At 39.7% G+C, this 16,476-nt stretch overlaps 1 protein-coding gene across 6 annotated transcripts in view; it reads left to right on the top strand.

Annotated features, from left to right (window-relative positions):
- The window catches only part of CTNNA2 (catenin alpha 2), a 1,151,703-nt gene that overhangs the window by 886,568 nt on the left and 248,659 nt on the right, over nt 1-16,476 (top strand). For all 6 annotated transcript variants that reach the window (XM_014343874.4, XM_003816600.4, XM_003816599.3 and 3 more), the window contains one exon: nt 563-643. In XM_014343874.4, coding sequence (XP_014199360.1) covers nt 563-643 — 81 coding nt within the window. The remainder of the gene's footprint in view (nt 1-562; nt 644-16,476) is intronic.

Here is a 16,476-nt window from a genome sequence, read left to right as displayed (position 1 = left end):
TATTATCATTTTTAGCATTCCACTACATGACAGAGCAGAGATTAGCAATACTGTATTTTCTAGTAAAGCATCTCTTTTGAATTTGATATAGAAGTTGCAATATGGCTTAAAAAATATTGGTATAAAATTCTGAATTCTGGTGATTTACTTAAAATCTTTTTCGATTTAGCTTTTATTATCTCAGTTATCTTCTATTCAGAAATGTGCCTACACAATATAGACACACAAAGCGTTTGTATTTGAAGGCAAAAACAAAACATCCTTGTTATATTAACTTAACTGCTAAGCGTCTGGAGGAGGGATGAAAACACAGATTTGTATGGAGTTGAATATGGACATATGTGTAACCATCCTGAGAACGTATTGGTTTTTATCAATTTTAATTATTATTTCAGGAAAAACCAACTTTAGAGACCAAATCATGTTATAGTTATGTATTGAAAATAATCTTTTTAAAAAATTGTTTGAATTTAACTTCTCATGTTTTCCTGATTTTTTTTAATTTTTAATGTCTCTAACATTGAATATGCTAAATCAGAAATTATTTCTCTTTTCTTAATAGACTGGAAGGAAAGAAAAAGGAGATCCTCTCAACATTGCGATTGATAAGATGACTAAGAAAACAAGAGATCTAAGGAGACAGGTACTATTTTTTATTTTTACCTTAAGTCTGTGATATTCAGTAGAGGTTTCCAACAATATCCTTTTCCAGGGTGTCTTCTTGGAGATGACGATGAGGTTGTTATTCTTTATAACATTTACATATACAAATAAAAACCCCATTTTATCGGCAAGGTAGAGATTGCTGGACAGAGATGAGCCAGTTGCAAGCAAGGAGACAGTTCCTGAGCAGGTGGCTTCTCGCTGCCCAGATCCAATCTGTCCCAGTGGAGACTGGATGAATTCACTACTTCTACATCTGGTCTTTAGTTTTCCAAATCCAGGTATGCCAAGAGCCTGTCTCTGATCTTTGCTGGTTCTTACTTATCAAACTCCCGGGAATTTAGTGATAAGCCAGAATGCTAATGGTTAATGAGAAATACAACTCTTAATCTGATGGGTTAATTAAGGTCGCTTGGCCAGTGTATTCCCTTGGGAACATAAATCTAGGAGAAAGTTTGCTTATCAGATGGTTGTTTGGGAAGCAGGGAATAAAATGGCTAATGACATCATTAGTTTGATGGGTCTATTTTTCTTAACAGGGAGAAATCTCCGGTCAGGGCCCTTTTTCTCCTTTAAAGTGTTGTATGAACGCTGGTAAATGTTGCCTTAGAACCCTGATTTTATATGTGGCCATGATGAACTCCTCTTTCTTTGGTAGTATTATTTCTCTGAAAGAGATTCTATCACCCACTGAGTTATAATAAAACCCCCTCTTCTTGATTTCTGCCCAGGAGGGCAGAATCCTCTCTCCTGCTGTAGCTTTGGCTATGTCCATCTCATTCACTAATTGTTGATTGTGACAGCCAGCTAAAACCAACCACTGCCATGGCAGCACCTGCTGTATTTTCTGCAGCTGAAACAATTGGGTTAGCATGGCCACATCCAGCATTTGCTCCTGCAGTGTGTTAAGTACAAACAAAATTAGCAAGAGGCCTGGGCGAGAATGGCCAAGCAGCAACTTGGAAATGATTTGAATGAGAGGAACCCACCACTTCTGATGACTGCTGGGGAGCTTCTTGGCTTTTATCAAGACATCACCTGAAGGTGTAGACACACTTGATCTGGTGTCCTTCAGAAGATATCACAATTATTTCTGGAATATGAATATTCTAGCTCCCCAGCTAACAAACCTTTTGGGGGAAACATTCCCTTTTACTTTACTTTGAAATAAGGCAGAATACAACATTGTCCTTTTAGGTATTAGTAACTAACAGCAAATGAATATATGGCCAGGTCTCTATCTCTTTGCTCTCTTAGATCATCTCTACATATCTCCATTTGATATGAAATGATATGGGTGGCAGGAATTGGGATGGAGGTTAGTTGAAAACACTGAATCAGATATCAGAGCCCTTGGTTTTAGTGTTAGCTCTGCCGCTAAACTGGCAGTGTGATTGTGGATCCTTCATCTCTTGGTCTTACAAAAATAAGGAGCCAAACTAGATCTGCAAACTCTTTTTTTTTTTTTAAGCTGTATAAGATTGTGTGAGTCTAAGGGATATTCTCATTCCTATGTCAGAGGCCCCAATGACTGATAATCACAGATTTTTAAAAGCAGTGGGAGGACATCTCCAGGTCTTGCCTTTGGCTAGATTGTCAACCAGCTAAAATTCATGAACTGGGTCTTCCCATCTTCCTGATCCCTTGGTCTCAGTAGTGATTACATTTTTTTACATTCAGGAACAAGCCCCCTCAGCTCTTTTCAATCATGGACCAATCATGGCAGGATTATTATTATTATTACTAGAAATGAATGAAAAAGTAATTTTTACTCTTATGTTACAATTCCTGGAAAGGGTTGACTCTTTTTAGCAGAGGACAGTGGTAAAATCTGAAGGTGAAAAATTATGGTGGAATTTTAAATGCTCAGGTGACAAGCTCCTTGGAGAGCTTCCTGTAAGATGGCAGTGGAAGGAGTGTGTCCTTCCCTGAAGTTATTCCATGTATTATTTCTTTCCTTACCTTTCTTCAAAATATAGAGGAATAAGGGTAAAAGGAGAAATGTTTCATGGTATTAAGATCCAACAGTTATGGCATAATTTCACACTGTATCCATGAATTTGGTTGAAACATCTTTCTCTTCTCCAATCTGCCTTTCTAAAATGACGATGGTCCCCATCTGTCAGTTTCATCCCTGCCCATATGTTGAGATATTTTTGTCTTTCTTCTCATCTCTTTGCCTCCCCATGTACACCTGTAGTGGCACAAAAGCTTCTCTGATCTAAATTGAAGCTACCTAGCACTTGGGCAGATGGAACATGCAATGACTAATTTGTTTGGCCCAGGTAGGTCATAAGCTTAGATGTGGGTAACTAGTAATTAGATTAACAAGATGTTACCTGGGTCTCTGATAGCCCCTCCACAATAGTGGCTCAGAGAATGCTAATGGCTCAAGCAAATGTATACTGCTGAGATACTTTCTATTCTTTCAATTACAGATAAATGTATGCTAGAGGAGATTCTAAAAGAGAACCCTCAGTGATCATGTCCACTTCCCTGTACACATGTATTCCTTTGTATAATATTTAAAGAGATCAAATCTCATAGGGGGAAAAGGTGAAATCAAATATTTTAGTTTATAAAAAATATTTCTAGTGACATTCATCATGTCCCGCTCTTTCAGTCTCCTGCCTCCTCCTCATAGCGCTAAGTTTGGGCAGTGCTTTTCAGAAGGGTGACCCTGGAGCCTTGAAAAGTTTTAGCCACCAAATTGAAAAGAAACAAAGTCAATCATGATCATTATCTTGGACTTTCCTAATGAAAGAAAGTGGAATTAGACTTGTAGATACTCAAAGAAATCAAGATTAATTGAATATAAAGGATTTTGGTTTAAGTGGAATTTTCAGGTAAGTAGAACTTCTCTCTTGAGGCAACATATCCCAAGGAACTGGGGCATTATAAATGGTGAAAAAGATTATAGAGACCCAAAGGTATCATTTAAAACTGATTAACATGAATCCATCTTGCCAGTCAAACCCATGACAGGGGGCAGTGGTAGAGCAGAATCCTCCTAAGGAGTATTTTGTTTAGAATCAAAAATGGATTTAGGGGATGATAACTGCCAGCTTTAAGCATTGTGTTCTCATTTTAAAGCTGTGGGCACAGCAGGCCCTGTGTCTGAGCTATTGTCACTGCTGTGATTCTGGAATCAGCCCAGTGTGGAAACAATAGCTCTTGGCTGATGCCCCTTCTGGGTGCCTACTGGCCCACATGGTCTGTCCATCCCCCAGAGAAGACTCAGTCAGTTTCTGCCAACTGTACCCCTATTCCCTTTTGCTCTGTGCCGCCTGTGAACTATTCTAGGTATGATCTCTTAATTTTTCCTACAATTACAGGGATGCTAGTTGATTCTGAATATTATTTTTGTACTTTTATTAGTCCCTGATTTTCCAAGTTGATAAATCAGCACCCAAACATTTCTCTCTGAGAAGCTAATAAATAATATCTATGACATTACAGTGTTGCTAAACTTAGCAACTCTTTCACTCCCCAAACAAATCAAAGGCCTAATTCTTATTCCTTCACCCTTACTAGCCACCACAATGAGTCCAGCAATGAGATTTAGTGAGTGTCAACCTGACAAAGGTCTCAATTCTATTATTACAATCGAAACATTTTTAACAATGAGAATTTATATATAGAATGCTTTTACATTAGGGTGAGTACTTAGAATAGTAATATAACAAAGCATTAAAAATCAATAAGCAAAACATGTTATTGGATGGAATGTTTAAAGGCTGATTCATTAATATTGTGTTTCCAAGTAGTACTACAGAAAAATCTTCCAAGATTAATAAAAAACAATTACAACTAAAAAATTCCTTAGCTGTCTCCTTTTTGACCCAATTCCTTATGTACAAACTCTGGCTGAAGGTGAACAGTTACCATGGAGAGCTTGTAAAATCACTGTCCATGAAATGTAAACTAATTTATAACCCACTTGTATTAAGTCTTTGCAAGGTGCCTGGAACTGTTCTAAGTTATCTCCATGTGTTGACCACATTTAATCCACACACTAGCTCTAAAAGATTGTCACCATGCTCATTTTACAGATGAGGATGTGAAGCCAAGTACTGTACCTGATATGGTTTGGCTGTTTCCCTACCCATTCATCTTGAATTGTAGCTCCCATAATTCCCTTATGTCATGGGAGGGACCTGGAAGGAGGTAAATGAATCATGGGGGCAGGTCTTTCCCGTGCCATTCTTGTGATAGTGAATAAGTCTCACAAGACCTGATGGTTTTATAAAGGGGAATTCCCCTGCACACGCTCTCTTGCCTGCCGCCGTGTATGATGTGACTTTGCTCTTCCTCCACCTTCCTCCAGGGTTGTGCGGCCTCCCCAACCTTGTGGAGTTGTGAATCAATTAAGCTTATTTCCTTTACGAATTACCCAGTCTCAGGTATGTTTTTATTAGAAGCGTGAGAACAGACCAGTACAGCACCCATGGCCATATAGGGTGTGGACGTATGGAAGCTGCAGCCAGGCAATCTGGCTGTAGGGTCTTGTACTCATAAATTTTACTCTATCCTGCCTCTCCGTAGAACCAACATAAGCATGTGGGTCAACCATATACTAATGCACTCTGGGAAATACACGTGGGGAAGAAGGAAGGTTCACATAAATACGTAGAAGTGCTTTGAGGTTTTGAGCAGCACCTCTACAACTCTAAGATTTGGAATTGGTGGCACGAATGCACTGTGAAAAGAAAAAAAAAACACAACTATAGTAAGTGTCAAAAACATGGTTCTTGTTTGTGATATATCATCTCTTGGGTCTCCAGCTGTTATGGTTCATTGGATTCTCTTTTTAAAAAGTGCAATTATGTTTAGGTATCTGGCCTCTCAAAACATGAATTATAGACTTTCCAGAACAATTACAGAAAAAAGAGAATGTTAAGGCATTCTATTCTTTTTCTCACATCTGCTCATGATAGGGCCAATTATTTTTAAGTTCATTGTAAAAAAATTTTAAAATCATTTATTTCTGGATTTGAATCTGTTTTTCTTCATATGGATATGAGGCTATCGACATGGCAACAAAATATATTACAGAATATTGAGTTCCTCCAAGTGTTAAGGTTTGTGTTCTGTAAACTGAAACCCTACATAAGAGCTAATAATCCCTGGAGTTTGGAGTCTAGGTCAGATTGTCAAGCTGCTGTGGAAACATGGAGATCAGAAAATGATCATGCAGCAAATGGGATTTGAAATACAAGAAACATGAACCCAGAGACAGCTAAATAGAAATGGGATCAGAGGCTGGGCATGGTGGCTCATGCCTGTAATCCTAACACTTTGGGAGGTTGAGACAGGAGGATCACTTGAAGTCAGGAGTTCAAGACCAGCCTGACCAACATGGTGAAACTCCGTCTCTGCTAAAAATACAAAAAAAAAAAAAAAAAAAAAATTCGCCCGGCATGGTGGCACGTGCCTGTAATCCCAGCCACTTGGGAGGCTGAGGCAGGAGGATTGCTTGAGCCCAGGAGGTGGAGGTTGCAGTGAGTTGAGATCACACCCCTGCACTGCAGCCTGGGTAACACAGCAAGACTCTGTCTCAAAAAAAAGAAAGAAAGAAATGGAATCAGAAACACCAAAAATTAGAATCAAAAATACCAGGAGGAGCAGAGCAGAGTAGGTAGTAGGTTGGAGTGCAATGGTGCGATCTCAACTCACTTCAAACTTCACCTCCCGGGCTAAAGTGATCCTCTTGCCTCAGGATCCCAGGTAGCTGGGATTACAAGCATGTGCCACCACACCGGGCCAATTTTTTTTTTTTTTTTTTTAGCAGAGACAGAGTTTCACCCTGTTGTCCAGGCTGGTCTCAAACTCCTGACCTCAATACCGTGAAAGGTCATCCTTTGGATGTATCCCTTGATGATGGGTAGTACAGTCACGCTACCTCTACCTTAGGAAAATCCTGATAAAACAACCCTAAATGTCAGAGCACCATTTACTTATCACCTGGAAAATAGTCATTAGGCCAAGTCCAAAGTACATTATTTCATCAGTTGGAAACAGTTCTTGAAATATCATCTTGGGCTAGCTGTTCTCTTGTCAAGGTACTATTCAATTCACAAAGTGGTTCAATTTATTTCTATAAGCCAGCATATGGTTGATTGTTCACACATTGGCTTGACACTAGCAAGTCTAGATCACACAAAGGAGCAAAGAGTCTAGTAGCTTGATCAACATTGTTTCATCAAATGGTACACTATACTGAGCAGAGGGATCTATAACGTAAGTATGAACATGAAAACTCTCAATGAAGTGGAAGCTTCAACTACTGATTTATTCTTTTCTGCTAATTTCTCTAGGCCCTAGAAATCAAGGAAAAGTGGGAAGGGAAGGAGTAAATAGCAATGACTGAGCCCCAAAACACCTTCCAGATAATGTCTGTGTTTGGTTCAATTCCCAACACCTTCTTCTATTTTTAGCAAAGAGAATAATACCATTAAGAATCCTGATCCTGAGACTGGAAGATCCACTGTAGGATTATGAAACAAAAATGCCATCACATTTTTCAGCATGAAATTCCTAAGCAGGGAAACTTAGAATATTTTCAACCATGGTGACTGAAATAACAAAGATTGTTTCATAGAATGCCCTTTCAGTTTACCAGAACATTCATTTTACTACACCCATCCTGGTTAAGTGAGGTTGGCCCATATTTGTTGTTGGAGGCTGTGTTTAGACTGGGATTCTTATCCAAAACTGTCACTGAAAATGAGATAATTTTAGTGTGTGGTGCATCTACCATTATGGCCTGAATTAAGGTGTTTCTAGAGCTGATGATAACAGCTAATCGCCTTGATTCTGACTGAATGTACTCAGTGGATTTTTGCAGTCAGCTTGTAGCCAAATATATCTGTTCCATTTGACCCCTCCTTGCTGAGGTTACCTTTTATTACCTGAAATGGCTTCTGGCATCATCTTTCCCAGGGGAAATTTCCATCAAGACTGCTGATATTTCTTTATTTCCCCATTTCCCGAGGAGGCTGGACAAATCTGAAATTCAGAAAGTGAGTCATCTTCCTGCAGGCTCTGCCATGCCTACTGTCGCCACCAGTCCTGGTGGGAGCCCGTTTGCTCCAGGGTGTCCTCATATTGTGCCTTAGTGATTCCCATGGATGCTGCTGCTGATGGCTGAGGGAGTTCAACATTGCTCTTTGCTTGGGTGGAAAATTGTGAAGAAGATGATGTTAGTTTTAACAACCCTCTATTTACATTACATGCCCTTGACTCATCTTTGTCCTCTTTTTGAGCTGAATGAAATTTCCAGATTATCTTAAAACCAAACCTTCACCCCACCATGGCTCTACACATTTAGGTGTTTCCCACTGTGATCCACTTTTCGAGACAGTAACAGTCCCATGCAACTCCTCCTTTTGTTATTCCTTAAATCTCCGTCAGTCATTCAATCCAATTGATACCACCTCCTAAATGCATTTTGAGTCCATTGCTCCTCTCCACTGCCATTGGCCCTAATTCACTGCTTTTCACACACACAAAAGATGGCCATGGCCACAACCTCATAACCAGTATCCTAGACCCCAGCCTCCTGGTAGCTCTAGACCCCAGTTATGATTGCCCCAACAGTATCATAAGCCAGTGTTTCCAGATCCTTCTGCCTTTGCACTTGTGTTGCTTCTGCCTGGAATACTCCCACCACCCTTTTTGTTTTCTTCCAAGAAAACTCACATCTTTTCCTACCAGGCTTAGCTTAAATGTCACCTTATCATCACAACTTTATCCAATTCCTGTAAACAGGATTTATCCAGTAGACTCCCAAAGCATTTAAAAATATCTCTATCATGACACATTTTGCAGTGGGTTTAGTTGTTTATTTGTTTTTGCCAGTGCTCATGTCTTTCTAGTCTTTGTTTCTTCAGGTAATATCCTAGTGCCCAAAATAAAGTAAGCCTGCACCACACAAGTGCTGAAAGAGTGAAGAATCCCCTGTCTGTAGTCACCGCACCCAGGAAATATCCCAATCATCAACTTGCCTCCATTCTAAACTCACATGTCTCTGGTTCCATTGTCTCAAGGGCTAAAAATGCTAGTCTAAAAAGTCTACTTATATTTTGAGGATAATTTCCATGATTAATGAGGATACCGTAATCCAGTAGTTTCCTGTTACTCAGTTGGCTTGAGAAGACTTAGCTCAAGAGCAGCTAAAATGAAGTTATTTGACTCCATTTTGGGAGATTCTGACTTCATGTACCTCTGGTGGCACCTTAAAATCTCCGTCATAACAAGCTTCCTACTTATTTCTGATATTCTCCCATGTTTGAATTCCACTGTCTTTGTTTCTGATAGATGGAACTTTCAGACCTCATCCCAGTCCCTCAGGTGGTATATCTGAGGATTTGTGAGGCCTTGCAACTCTTCTCCAATCTCCTTGGCCTCTATTAGACCTTTCCACTTCACAGAGTCAATACATGTTTTCAGGGGCAGAAAATCCATGTTTGAGGCTTGTAAGAGACAGAAAAAAAAAAAAACAGTGTTTTGCCACACACTCTCCATAGCACACATTACCTTAGTCACCGAAACGTATGCAGTATGATTTTCCCTCACTGACTAGTTCTTTGACACCAGCTGTCTGTCCTATAATTCAATTCTAACACTATCTACCTGGAGATAACTTCAGATTTCATAGACTAAGGGCTCATTTTCACAAGACTGCTTCTACTTCAGATGCCAGTTGAAAGTAGTAGGTTGTCACCTATATTTCTGACTGACCAGCTATACATTGGGGGATTCCCATTATCCCTCCCTCAGGTCCAATTAATTTGCTAGAGTGGCCCACAGAACTCAGGGAAACTGCACACTTTTACCTATTTATTATAAAGAATATACAGGTGAGCAGTCAAATGGAAGAGATGCATAGGATGAGGTATGTGGGAAGGGGCTCAGAGCTTCCATGCCCTCTCTGGGTGCACCACCTTCCCTGTACTTCCATTTTTTCAGCAACCAATAGATTTCCAAACTCTGTCCTTTTGAGTTTTTATGCATTCATAGGCATGATTGATTAAGTCATTGGCCATTGGCAATTAACTCAACCTTCAGCTTCTCTCACCTCTCTGGAGGTTGGGGTGGGTGGGGCTAAAAGTTCTCACCTTCTAATCACATGGTTGGTTTCCCTTGCAAACAGCCTGGATCCTGGGGCTATCCAGGAGCCCATCAAAAATTGCCTCATTAGAATAAAAGATGCTGTCACCCAAGAAATTTCAGTGGCTTTAGAAGCTGTTTCCAATGTTACCACCTAGGAAATTACAAAGATTTTAAGAGTTCTGTGTCAGTTACTGGGGTTAAAGATCAAATATTAGACAAAAGATTCTCCTAGTACCCCTTATCTACAAGGGTTTTAGGAACCAGGGCAGAGGTCTGAATGAGGGGTTCAGGAACCAGGGGCAATGGCAAATTTATATATTTCTATATTATTTATTTATATAATTTATAATATATAAATTATGTTTAATATAAATTATATATTTATATAATTCTATATATTTATATATTTCTTATTATTTCACAAGGCTCCTCTCTTCTGGGCATAGGTTAGAAGTGAATGGTCTGATTGTTCACTGCTTCTTATTGTAGGGCTTGGAAAGATCTGTACTTTCTGGAGCAGGGCCAGGACAAGGGTAAGGCAAGTGAGGCATAGCCTCAGGTGCAAGATTTTAGGGGCTACCAAAAAGCTCAGTAATCACAATAAATAATATTGTGTGCAACATTTTAAAAAATCAAAAATAATGCAGAAATCCATGATGAACAAAACATCAATGTTGTAAATAAAGATAGGATCATCATAAATAAGATAGTGCAGTGTTGAGTCATGTTGAAGCTGGAAGCAAAAGGAAAATCAGCAATACTGATTCTGTCTGTATTTACAATGTTGCTGTTTTCTTCATCATGGATGAACCTCTTGTTAGTCCTGGCTGTGCTCCAGAGCCTCTATCTATCAAAATCTTTATTGCACCTGCTGTAGGAGAAAGTTCCGTCAAAGTCTCAATGTCAGATGGCTTTCTTTTTCCTTTCACAGTAGTGACAAAAGGGCTGGCTTTTAAATTTTATGAGATGACACCTTGGACTCCAGATTCGAAGACCTATTTGAATTGTGGTTGTCTTTTAGGTTGTCTTGCTCAAAATGCATTTCTTCTTGATGTTTATCACAGTGACATGGGCTTTTTATGGCATTCTGAAGTACTTTAGAGAAAATGGAGAACACTTTAATACTGCTGATTTACTCTTTCAGGTCTACAGTAATTTCCTTACTGCCTAATTATAAGGCTGGGTTTAATTTACTCTACACATAATGTTTACTGATGCACATATGGTGCCACTTTTCAAGAAACTGTGCCCAGAACAGGCATTTTTGTCATACTAGAGTATGGAAAATTCCCATTTAGTATGATATTGGCTGTGGGTTTGTCATAAATGGCTGTTATTATTTTGAGGTATGTTCCATCAATACCTAGTTTATTGAGAGTTTTTAACATGAAGGGATGTTGAATTTTATCGAAGATATTTTCTGCATCTATTGAGATACTCATGTGATGTTTGTCTTTAGTTCTGTTTATGTGATGAATTAGATTTATTGATTTGTGTATGTTGAACCAGCCTTGCAACCTGCAGATGAGGCTGACTTGGTGGTAGTGGATAAACTTTTTAATGTGCTACTGTGTTTGGTTTGCCAGTATTTTATTGAGGATTTTTGCATCGATATTCATCAGGGATATTGGACTGAAGTTTTCTTTTTGTGTTGTTATCCTGCTAGGTTTTGGTATCAGGATGATGCTGGCCTCACAAAATGAGGGTGTATGTGTCCAGGAATTTATCCATTTCTTCTAGATTTTCTAGTTTATTTGCATAGGTGTTTATAGTACTCTCTGATGGTTGTTTACATTTCTGTGGGGTCAGTGGTGATATCCCCTTTATTGTTTTTTATGTGTCTATTTGATTTTCTCTCCTTTGTTCTTTTTTAGTCTAGCTAGCAGTTGATTTTATTATTTTTTTCAAAAAAACACAGATCCTGGCTTTGTTGATTTTCCCGTTATATACAGAAAAAAATAGTAATATATGTAATTCTCTCAACAAAGAATGTCCCCCAATGAGGGGGGAAATATCACATATCTTCTTAACTTGAAGAAGGTTATAATCTCTTTAAACACTTATTTTAAAAGCAGACTAGTAAGTATGTGGTTACATGTGTCTAATGATTTTCAGTTAACCCCAAAATGAGGAGATGGGTAGGAGTTGGGGAAAGGAGAAACAGGAAAAATAGTACTGTTTTGTGGACTTATTTGTCAACTATCTTTGAAAAGGAGCTATTGATTCAGAAATCATGGGTTCCTAGGTTCTTAGGGGTGGAAGGGACACTATGGGTCTTCCCAGGGCAAGAGGTCTTTCTTCAGGAATATTAAGATGCCTTTTGTTTACCTCGGCTTTAAAGATGGGAGCTAATTCCTTCACTACAGCAGTTGGTACAATTATTGGGTAATTTTACTTGTTAGAAAATTGAGTTAAGATCAGTGATTTTGTAGTTATCAACCATTGATGTTGATTTTTTGCTGCAAAACTGATTTCTCTTCCTATGTGTAAGCCCCAGATAAAAAATTCAGTAAAGAGCTCTACTTAGAGTTCCAGAGACCTACAAATATTAAACATTATTGCATTCAAAGCCATGGCTTCACCAACAATTGCCTTGCCTTATCGTAGCTATGAGTGCTAAGAATGGTTAGGCTTAGGAACTGGGCATGTCTCTGGTTATTGAGACAACTGAAATAATCAGCTATCTTGATCATCTGATCTATTACTCCTGTTTGTATCTGGTTATGTATGAAGGTCAGAAAAGTAAAGCTGTCCACTAAGACTGACAGTTTTTTAGTGTCCATTCTTTACTTGATTCTTTATTGACGATCGCTGCAATTCTTCAGAGAGATATTACTATCAAAAAGATTTTTTTTCCGAGTAGAGTATTGAAATTCCAATAATAAGATTAAATTTCTTGCTGATATAAAACTCATAAGTTAGAAAACTCTAGTGGGCTGACTCTGAAGCCTGTCCTTTTAATGACTATGGTTGTTAAGTTGGTACACTTTGCTCTTAGTTTATAGCTTTTATTAAAATTCTTTAATGGGAAGAGCATAAGGTAAATATCAATTATTAAAGAGACCTGAGTTTCTCTATAATAATTATAATAATAGGCTTCGTGTTTAATATAATCACCATTTCTTTCTTCCTTATGCCATTCATATCTGTGTCCAGCTCCATGCCACAAACTGAACTGTGAATGGGATTTTGATAATTATTATTCTAATTAATCGTAAGGGAAAAAAGTTAAGAACTTTCATTTTAGCTGGGGGAATATCTGATTAAATGCATATCAGGAGACTAGCAGACTTGCCTGGTGCATTCATTGAGAAATGGTTGAATGGATTGTGCCTGAGCATTCCAGGATTAAAGGAGAACCATTTGTCCTGAGGAGTTTGAGGATAAGAGTGGATTTTTCTCTTTGATCCAACCATAAATGTCAGAAGTTTGGGTGATTAATCAGTCCCAGACCCATCTTCTTTCCTTCCATAATTTCTTAGTTTTTCACAAATGCATCAATCCTGTTTAACTGTTAAGGGCAGGACTTCTGGATTTTTATTTGATTCCTTCAATTTCAACAAGGATCAGGCTGCCTTAAGTAGTAGCTACAGTATGAGTTGCAACTATCTAAAGGGAGTGACTGTAAAGCTAAAAAAGCATCTTTGGGCCACACGCGGTGGCTCACGCCTGTAATGCCAGCATTTTGGGAGGCCAAGGCAGGTGGATCACAAGGTCAGGAGATCAAGAACATCTTGGCCAACAGGGTGAAACCCCATCTCTACTAAAAATACAAAGTTAGATGGGCATGGTGGCTTGCGCCTGTGTTCCCTGGAGAATGACTTGAACCCGGGAGGCGGAGGTTACAGTGAGTCGAGATCGCGCCACTGCACTCCAGCCTGGGCGACAAGAGCAAAACTCCTTCTCGAAAAAAAAAAAAAAAAAAATGCACCTTTGAGCAAGGCTGGGAAACCAGAAAAATGGGAGAGGGAGGTTGCTGAGTTCCAAGGGGCAGGGAGAAGTCAGCACTAATGGACTCTGAGCAGACTTCCTTCAGCCCCTCCTTTGAAATACAAAAGCTTAGATCAATGTGGCCCTGAGGCTGTATCTATAGATACCAAATTAACTAGTTGAAAGGGGATGGCTGGGCGTGGTGGCTCACGCCTTTAATCCCAGCACTTTGGGAGGCCGAGGCAGGCGGATCATGAGGTCAGGGGATCGCGACCATCATGGCTAACGCGGTGAAACCCTGTCTCTACTAAAAAATACAAAAAATTAGCCGGGTGTGGTGGCGGGCGCCTGTAGTCCCAGCTACTCGGGAGGCTGAGGCAGGAGAATGGCGTGAACCCAGGAGGCGGAGCTTGCAGTGAGCCAAGATTGGGCCACTGCACTCCAGCCTGTGCGACAGAGCGAGACTCCATCTCAAAAAAAAAAAAAAAAAAAAAGAAAAGGGATAACTTGTGACTGATCAAGTAGGCATTGTGTCACAAGTTGCCATAGCAACCAGCTTGCCTGCTGCTCTGGGTGCATTCTCTATGTGTTTGGGCGGTCTGTGGAAGTACCCTTGATACTGTTGCCAAATCAGCAGGAAATTCATGATTTTGGGTCCAGTCCAGGTCAGAACACCTACATTAAGCAGGCCAGCCAACCCAACTAGATACAACTTCTACTCTTCCATGTAACTTTCCTCTTCCTTCCTTGCCTCAAAGCTTATATTAGAAAAGGAATTTCTTAGGGACCACTAGAATAACCTTTGCTTTCTAGCAGAGTATGAGGCAAGGAAATAACAAAAGTCATTTGGTCAAATACCAGTCACACTGATCAACTGGGGGCTCTTAGAGGCCACAGTTAGCCTCCTCAGTTCTCTTCTTAAGGAGATAGCTTCTGGACACAGCAGATGCTTGGTTATAAGTAAGCAGTGGGTAAATGGAGCTTGAAATAGCCAGAGATTGCAGTAGAAACTTATGTATAGAGTGAGAGGCATATAAGACTAAAATCCACTGATGAAACCATCTAGAACAGGCATCAGCCAATTACTATCTCTGTCCCAAACTTAGCCCTCTGTTTGATTATGTAATGTTGTATTGACTGCTTTTGTGCTACAACTGCAGACTTGCGTAGTCATGACAGAGACTAACTGGCTCACAAAGGACAAAATCTATGTTACCTGGCCCTTTACAGGGAAGAGTCTGCCAATCCCTGCTCTAAAAGTAAACCTAGCTTGAGATAAGACAAATATGGTGTAAGCACCTGAATTCCCTGAAAAGCTAAAGGACCTTGAATCCAACTACGTTTCTCTTAAATAATGACAGCACCAGTCATTTTATAGGATTTCCACAAAGTTGGGAATGTGGAGTAATCATTGGGCTTCTATCTGAAATGAAGTACCTCTAGGGAAAAATTCAGCAGCTGTTGGAAATGCAAGGCTGTGCAATAGTTAAAGACAGGAAGTGAAAAGTATTGCATACGGCAGCAGAACTCTGGAGAGGGAAGGTAGCTCAGAGGTACACCGTTATCCATAACTGGAGTAAAACAGGGGAGTGTGGTAAATGGTTTTCTGTTTTAGAAAGTGTGTTGAGCCCTTTACTGACCACAAATGGCCAGAAACTTCAGAGGTACATTTATCAGTGACATCTGCACCAAGAAGTAAGTGCTCATCATTCTCCCTTCCTCACTCAACAGCATCTTATTCCCCCAAGTTACCCATCCCACTCCAGTGAACTGAGGTTTCACTCATACCTAGAGTGAGAAGTAGTGAGTTTTGTCTGGGTTCCTCCCCAGGTGCTTATATTTATAATAGACATTCTTCTAAGACCCACAGGACTTGTGCTGTAATGTGGAATGCATGACATGTGGAAGTACAGGCCAGGTGACTCTACCTGGTACCAATCCTACCACACCGTAACAGGTGTGTAGGATGGACCCCATTAGAAAGAAATAATAGTTTTTGAAAGCTCGTCTCTGTATCTTGCTTCATGCTCTTTAACCACACATTTTTTATAGGCTTCTGCTCTTAGCCTGCCATCAAATCCATCCATTCAGTAATTGTCTTTCCCAATTACCAATTAAATTGTGAGGGGATTAAATCATTTTTGGGGCATATTACAAGCTTCCTAAAGGTCCTTGCTAGGGTAAGGCTATTCTGTTACTGATGCAGCTTTTGACTCTTTCACACTGGGCTCAAGAAGCTTGTGCCTATTCACCACCAGTTAATCAATGGCAGATATTAGATACTCAGAATAAAACATCCAGGCATCTGATCTTAGATCTCCCTTTAGAGCAAGCAATGGTGGATGGGACATAAGGCTGGGAGTAAGTAATTGACTAGGGGTGGGAGTGAAGAATTGAAAGAAAAGTGACCTTTGTCCAGTTAGGATTTGTGAACTTCAAGAGCCAGGTCCATAAACACATAGATCTTAAGTAAAATGGCACTATTATTGGAACCCGAACACCTGACTCTGGCATTTTCTATATGCAACCAGAGGATCCTCTCTTTCCTAATCTAAACAACACAAATAACGATGCTCACCCTACAAACTGCACCCTTCACCCACACCATGACATTGTAAGGAAGGTCAAATGAAACAATGTCTAGGAAAGTTCTCTGCAAGCTATAAAAACAGGACATGCACAGGATTATTATTAAAATAAGCAGCCAGAAACTGAGTAGACCCTTCCAAATATGCAGAAGAGTTGACCTGCTTTTTGGTCTGCGTTCAG

This window comes from Pan paniscus, chromosome 12 (genome assembly GCF_029289425.2).
Source record: "Pan paniscus chromosome 12, NHGRI_mPanPan1-v2.0_pri, whole genome shotgun sequence".
Classification (NCBI taxonomy): Eukaryota; Metazoa; Chordata; class Mammalia; order Primates; family Hominidae; genus Pan; species Pan paniscus.
Note: the sequence above shows the minus strand (reverse complement) of the source record. Positions and strands in the feature narration are given on the sequence as shown.